Below are 7,196 nucleotides of genomic sequence, written 5' to 3'. Positions count from 1 at the left end.
AATGTCAACTGTCAACTCATGTAATGTTAGGTCAGAAGTCAGAATTCGAAAACCATTTCCAGATAGGATTCGGAGTGCGGGACGGGAGCTGTCAGTTTAAAATTTTCTCGGCCCAAATTCTTATTTAATTTATTGTAGTGATTTTTATCTGAAAATATTACTTTATTTGTTTATTTATTTAATCTATATATATATATTTCAGCTTGTTAGGGACATTACGTTCCCATACGGCCGGCAGAGTGATGGGTTCTTCTAACCCATCGCCCGAGCCGGCCCTTAATCCTGTGATGGACTCGCCGCAAAGCCCCCCGGAGATGGACCGTCAGTCAACGATCTCTCCTGATATAGACGAAGAGTTTGTTCTAGCTAGACCAACCCTTAAAAGAGCTGCAAAAAAATTAAAAGAAATGCCGTCTGACATTCCAAAAAAAACAAAAATCACACAGTCAAAAAATCACGCATCAGCATCGCCTCCCATCGGGAGACAATGTTACACCAACTCAGACATTGGACCGTATGTAATTCACGTACAACTAAAACCAGTCGATTCCTCCGATAACGTTTCCCTACAGCTACACCCGGTGAAATTCGGTCAATATTTGTGCTCAAATAATATTAAAGGTCTACACGAAGGGGAATTCGCAAGATAGGTAGAAATCGTATAAGCCTCGATTTTACTAATGGTGTGTTTGCAAACAGATTTTTAGACACAGTCAACAAGGAGGACTCTCAATACCTGGCGTTTATCCCAAGTTTTCACGTGGCAAGAATATTTATTATTCGCCAAGTTCCTAAAGACCTGACCAATGAGGAAGTAGCTGCGTCTATGGTGACTCCAGAAGGATTTGGTAAGATTATAAAAGCGAGGCGTCTCAACGCAAAAAAGAAGGTAGGTGACGGGTTTGAATGGGTCCCTACGGAGACAATGGCCCTAACTATCGACGGCCAAAAAATACCCCAGAGAGTATACCTATTTCATAACTCTTTCCTCACTGAACAATACAACTTCCCTGTCATTCAGTGCAGGCAATGCTGCCGTTATGGGCATATTATGGCACACTGCAGGTCACAGCCACGGTGTGCAAAATGCAGTCAACCACACCTAAGCTCCCAATGTAACTCACATAATGATTTAGTCTGTCTTTTCTGCTCCGGTGCACACCCAGCAAATGATAAAAAGTGCCCTGAGTATAACCGCCAACACAAAATTAAAGCTGCCATGTCAGAGGAGGCCATTTCTTTCAATGAAGCTTCGCTCCTTTTCCCATCCGCAAAACGCTCCTACGCTGATATTGCTGATTCCCCTACAAACTCCTACAAGAAAACAGTTACAGTATCAAGGAAACCTAGAGCCCCCCTTCAAACGGGATATGACAAAGTAGCCCACCAGGAAATAATAAATAGTTACAGAATCCCTGATCCTCGAAACGGTTGTGCCCTCCGTGAAAAGGAGAACACTAACTTAGGAAATATCTCCATCAATGACAATATATACTCGTCTGCGTCTAATCGTCAACCCCAGGATTCTTCCCGTGGGAAAGCCCAACTAAATGACAAAGTTCTTGATTCCCTTTTATCTTCTCTGTTGATGCTTCTCAGTTTAGACAATTTACCGTACCACGCTGCTTCTAAAATTGAATCTTTATGTGTAATGCTTAATAAACGACTCCAGGATGTGTACGGCTGTACAATGGAATACCCGTAGTATTTTAAACAAAAAATCTGAATTAAAATATCTTCACAATAAACATAATCCAATGCTTTTTGCCATTAGCGAATCTTGGCTCAAACCCCAGCAATTTTTCAAATTGCCGGGATTTTTTATGTTAAGAGATGACAGAGTCGATGGGTGGGATGGTTCCGCCCTTTTAATTAATAACAAAATTCCCTTTTACCAAATACACCTCCCTTTACACTCTAATAACATATATATCGTTGCAGCTAGCATAAATAATATTTCTTATGTTTCAGTTTATATCCCACATCCCTCCATAGCCAATCTGAACGAATTCTTCTCTATAGTAAAAAATATTCCCAATCCGATTGTTATTATGGGCGATCTGAACTGCCACCATACATCGTGGGGTTCGGGCACCTCTGATAACAATGGCAGGTATTTACTCAGTTTATTAGATAAATTGAACCTTTGTTACTTAAACGACGGCAGACCAACTAGACGTACTGCCCCTAATCAGTTTTCCTCAGCAGTAGATCTGACTCTTTGTTCCTCAAATTTAGTCCCTCAGCTATCATGGAATATCTCATCCCTATCTCATAATAGTGACCATTTTCCAATATTTATTTCCTTACCCGGAAACCTTAATTTTTCAGCGCCTCTACCCCCGCTATTAAAATATAGATTAGGCAAAGCAGACTGGGATAAATACTCATCCACTTTAGATGAAAAAATTCAAACCCTTTTCTCTGTTGCTCACCTAAACATAAACTCTGCCCACGAGTCATTCGTCTCTGCTATCCACCAGTCAGCAGAGGAAACATTCCCTCTGAAAAAACCCTTTATTCGCCGTAATAACAAGCCCTCGCAACCATGGTGGGACTCTTGAGTGTTCTGCAGCAGTTAAAGAACGAAACGAGGCCGAATTGGAATATAATAAAAATATAACTATAGAAAATTACATAAAGTTTAAAAAAATTAGAGCAAAATGTCGTAAAATCCTTTCAACTAAGAAAACTGATGGATGGAACACTTTCTGTGAATCTATTTCGCCCTCCACTCCCTCTACATTTGTATGGAGGAATATACGAAGGTTTCGTAGAGGCGTTGCTCCTGTGTCCGCCTCTGGGTCGTCTTTCAACTGGGTAAACGATTTTTTAGATAAACTAGCCCCTCCTGCTGTTCCTAACGAGTCCGATATCCCAGTATCTTACTCTTTTAACAAATCTGATAATTTATTAGAGAAGGATTTTAGTTTAGATGAACTCAAAACGACGCTTGCTGCAGTAACGGACTCGTCTCCTGGTGCCGATGGGATCATGTACTCTTTTTTGAAAAAAGCGGGCCCATTTTGTCATGATTTTTATTTAAATCTCATTAATAGAATCTTCGAGTCTGGTAATATCCCTGAATCGTGGAAGCATCAAATCATTCTTCCTATTTTAAAGCCGGGTAAAGATCCCGAGCATTACAATTCTTACCGCCCAATTGCTCTGTCGTCAGTTCTGTGCAAGATAGTTGAGCATATGCTTAAAAATAGGTTAGAGTGGTTTGTTGAGAATTCGGGGTTTCTCGCTGAGACCCAATTCGGATTTAGAAAAGGTAGAAGTGTTACTGACAGCCATGCTCTATTATCAACAGATGTCAGAATAGCATTTTCTCAAAAACAATCCGTCGTTGCTGCCTTTCTCGACGTAGCAGCAGCATATGACAATGTTTTACTCCCGGTTCTCTGCAGGAAACTGCGTTCTATGAAAATTCCAGAGAAAGTTGTGCTTTTTATTAATAATCTCTTATCGGGCAGAAATATTTCTTTAAGAGTACCTAACATGCAGAACAATCCAAAGTTTCTCTGGAGGGGCCTACCACAGGGCTCGGTTTTAAGTCCATTGCTATACAGTATATATACGTCGGACTTGGAACAATCCATTAATAACCATTGCAATATCCTACAATATGCGGATGATATTGCAATCTATTCGGTACATAAGAACATCGTAGATGCGACCCGTTATGTAAATAATTCTCTGGAATCTCTAGGTTTATGGCTAGATACTCATGGTCTTGACCTATCCCCATCTAAGAGTTCTGCTCTAGTTTTCTCAAGAAGCAAGAATCATCCACCAGTCAATGTTTCATTTCGTTCTCAAAACATCCCAGTCCATAACATTGTAAAATTTCTAGGTGTATCATTTGATTCAAAATTAACGTTTACACAACATGTCGATAATACAATTGGGAAGTGTGAAAAAAACCTAAATATCATTCGTGCTCTCTCTGGCTGTTGGTGGGGAGCTCATCCTTACACCCAAAAATTGCTTTATAATGCCTTAATAAGATCACTCATGGACTTTGGTTCCATAATAATAGAACCATGTCGCAAAAAAGATCTTAAAAAATTAGATGCTATCCAGGCAAAAGCCCTCAGAATAGTAACAGGGGCTATGAGATCTTCCCCTGTTAGAGCACTTCAGGTGGAGTGTGCTGACCCTCCTCTAAATTTCCGTTGCCAATATTTGGCTGACAGATACCTACTCCGCTCTTCTCAATTAGGAAATCATCCCATTTTTCCAAAACTCCAAATTTTGCAGGCCCATATTGAAGTAAACGCTTTCTGGCTTAGAAAACAAAAACCAAACCTTTATACCAGTCTAAACAGGTTATATGATATCAACGTCCCCATAGCTAAATTTCCAAAAATACCCATTTATACTGTTCCTTATGCTGCCTTAATGTTCGAACAAAAATCTGTCAAAATCGGCGTTACGCGAAGTTCAAATAGCATAAATGAAAAATTCCTGATTGCAATAAGAGACAAATGGAAGGAATGGGATTTATTTTTCTCAGATGCTTCTAAATCTGTCAATAGCTCTGTTGGCTGTGCTTTCATTCATGATAACCTCGAATCAGTCCACAAATTTCAACTTCCTTCAGTTTGCTCTATTTTCACTGGGGAATGCGTAGCCATTTTGAAAGCAACCAGATACATTATGGAACACAAACTGTCTAAATCTGTAATCTTCTCCGATAGCTTAAGTTCAATCCAGGCTATCACCTGTAATTCTATCAAAAATTGTGCGAAAACCCCTATAATTTGCTTAATCAAAGAATCCCTCTTTACTTGTCACCTATTAAATTTAGACGTTCAGTTATCATGGATCCCAAGCCACAAAGGCATTCATGGTAATGAATTGGCTGATAAAGCTGCAAAAGAGGCAACTGTAACTGGTAGTAGGTGTTTCTATCAATGTTTTAGTAAGGACTTGGATGTGATTTCCTCGACAAAGCTGAACTCTGATTGGTCAGATCTTTGGATTACTAATAATAAATTACAGTTCTTTCAAATTCAGCAAAAAATTTACCCCAAACCTTGGTTCTTTAAATTTAAATTTAATAAGAAGGTAACGAGCTGCCTGATTCGCCTTAGACTGGGTCATGTCTGTTCTCCAGAATTCCTATACAAGATAAAGAAAAAAGCTAGCCCAGAATGCCAATGTGGTTATGGCGTGGGCACAATCGAACATATATTTTTTGAATGCCCATCGAACCGTTTTTGCTTATACGATCTCTTACTTAAATTGAAAGTCCCTCTTCCTTGTAATATAAAATCTCTTTTAGCTAGCTCAGATCCCAAAGTATTAAAAATGATAGCACATTTTCTTGAAAAAAATAATATCAGTTTGTAAATATTGCTATATACCTAGTTGTATATGTTTATTATGTTCATAATATTATGTACCAAGTATGCAACTTATTACTTTTGATTCAAAATTTGGGGTTAAATTTTTAGGTGCACTCCTGAAATCACCCTACTCACTTGACATTGGCAAAGTGCCCTGGCAGCAAAAGCCAATCCTAACAAAAAAAAAAAAGTCAGAATTCAGAATGTGCAATATTTTGGTATTTATAAACAGTAAAATATGTGAAACTTAATGATTTTCTAACTAGAAACAATGATTCTTAAGTAGCAAAACTATAAAATCAATCATAAAAATGATTGTAAGTACTTTTGGGTATGAAAAGTTACAAAATATCTATTTTAAGAAGGGTGTTTATTTAAGGCTTTTGAATTTCAGATTTCAAGACTTTTGCTCCTACGACCAATACATCGAAATAATTTAAGACAACGTATTAAATACTGTACAGCAAAAACTGAAGCGGAAATTGAAAAAGAAAAGGAACTCGAGCGTCTAGCAAATGACGTAATTATTACGAATATTTAAACTTCTACATACCTCTAAACACAATTGTCTGTCCCATTATTTCGGTTCCATTTTTTACCTATTACATTAATACGTGACCGAGTTGTTGTCCAATTGTGGATTTGCAGTATTGGCCATAATACTCTCCTAGCCTAATACAAGCTAATAACCATACATCGGGGTTTTGGGAGCGGGAATGATTTACACTAGCCCAAAAATGGTGAAAACGATAAAAGATAAACATAACTTTAACATTTCTAGGTACATTTGGAGCCAGTTACATAGTTAAATACATATTTTAGTAATTCAAATTACTATAAACAAAGTTACAAATACACAGATTCATTCCCGCTCCCAAAACCCCGATGTATGCTAATAACTAACCCTTTCCTTAGGACCCATTTTATAGACTGCTGTTTTGTTGCTGCCCTTAATGTCTTTTCTCCCTAGACCCGGGACTAATGAGCTGTAGGGTAAATCTGCGTCCTTAGTTGTCCTCACTGTTGATATAAAAATAATGTACACCTTTAGAATGAAACCAACCCGACTCCATAGTGATTTGTTCTAGTGTTAGGTCTATTTCGTTCTAAAGGTGCGAATTATTGTTTTTGTTTTTTAGGCATCAATAGATGAACCTCCAACAGCATGCTGCCAATCTGGCTGTGCCAATTGTGTCTTCATTGTGTGGGCAGAGACCTTGACTAAGAAGATGAATAATGCGGGCCCAGAGATAGCAGAGAAAATCATGAAATCTGTTGAAGACCCATCCATGAGAGCTTACTTGGAACTGGAGTTAAGGTTGCGAGGAGTTAAGAAGTAGCTTCTTGCATAGAGCTTGTATAATATGAGAAGTTGTTAGTCATGTTGAAGTGTAAAAAATCATTAAAAATCAGATTATTACAAAAATCAGTACATTCAGTAGGTACATTAGTATGTAAATATTGAAAGTTCAAACCGTAGAAATTCTTAAGATTGCTTTGTAAAAAGTTGTTTGTATTGAAAAATATGACTTTAAAATACAATTAGTCTAAGAAATAAAATGTATGTTTACCAATTAGTTGTAATTTGTAAATATAGATAGTCCTTACGAGTAGTGAATTATACACTTGCCAATGAATTGTGTTTCAATATTTTAAATCGAATTCAAACCTAGACCAAGACAAGATACTAGCACATACAGTTTCACTTGAAAGTCTAGTATGTATTTTTTTTTTAATAATACGTCGGTGGCAAACAAGCACACAGTCCGCCTGATGGAAAGCGGCCACCGTAACCTATGGACGCCTGCAACTCAAGGAGTGTCACATGCGCGTTGCCAA

The 7,196-nt window shown here is 37.9% G+C and overlaps 1 protein-coding gene across 1 annotated transcript; it reads left to right on the top strand.

Annotated features, from left to right (window-relative positions):
• Positions 1-5,545: 5,545 nt before the first annotated feature.
• On the top strand, positions 5,546-6,994 carry LOC125233528 (oxidoreductase-like domain-containing protein 1). The gene is made up of 3 exons (XM_048139579.1): positions 5,546-5,674; positions 5,752-5,877; positions 6,497-6,994. Exons 1-3 carry the CDS (start codon positions 5,669-5,671, stop codon positions 6,695-6,697), a joined length of 333 nt encoding a protein of 110 aa, XP_047995536.1. The 5' UTR covers positions 5,546-5,668; the 3' UTR covers positions 6,698-6,994.
• Positions 6,995-7,196: the final 202 nt, after the last annotated feature.

Source organism: Leguminivora glycinivorella, chromosome 14 (assembly GCF_023078275.1).
Source record: "Leguminivora glycinivorella isolate SPB_JAAS2020 chromosome 14, LegGlyc_1.1, whole genome shotgun sequence".
Lineage (NCBI taxonomy): Eukaryota > Metazoa > Arthropoda > Insecta > Lepidoptera > Tortricidae > Leguminivora > Leguminivora glycinivorella.
This window is presented reverse-complemented; position numbering and strand designations above follow the sequence as displayed.

What these genes read in the sequence shown, in the direction of transcription:
- LOC125233528 (XM_048139579.1), top strand. An exon ending in TCGAGCGTCTAGCAAATGAC is followed by an intron (nt 5,878 to 6,496) that starts GTAATTATTACG and finishes TTTGTTTTTTAG; the next exon opens with GCATCAATAGATGAACCTCC.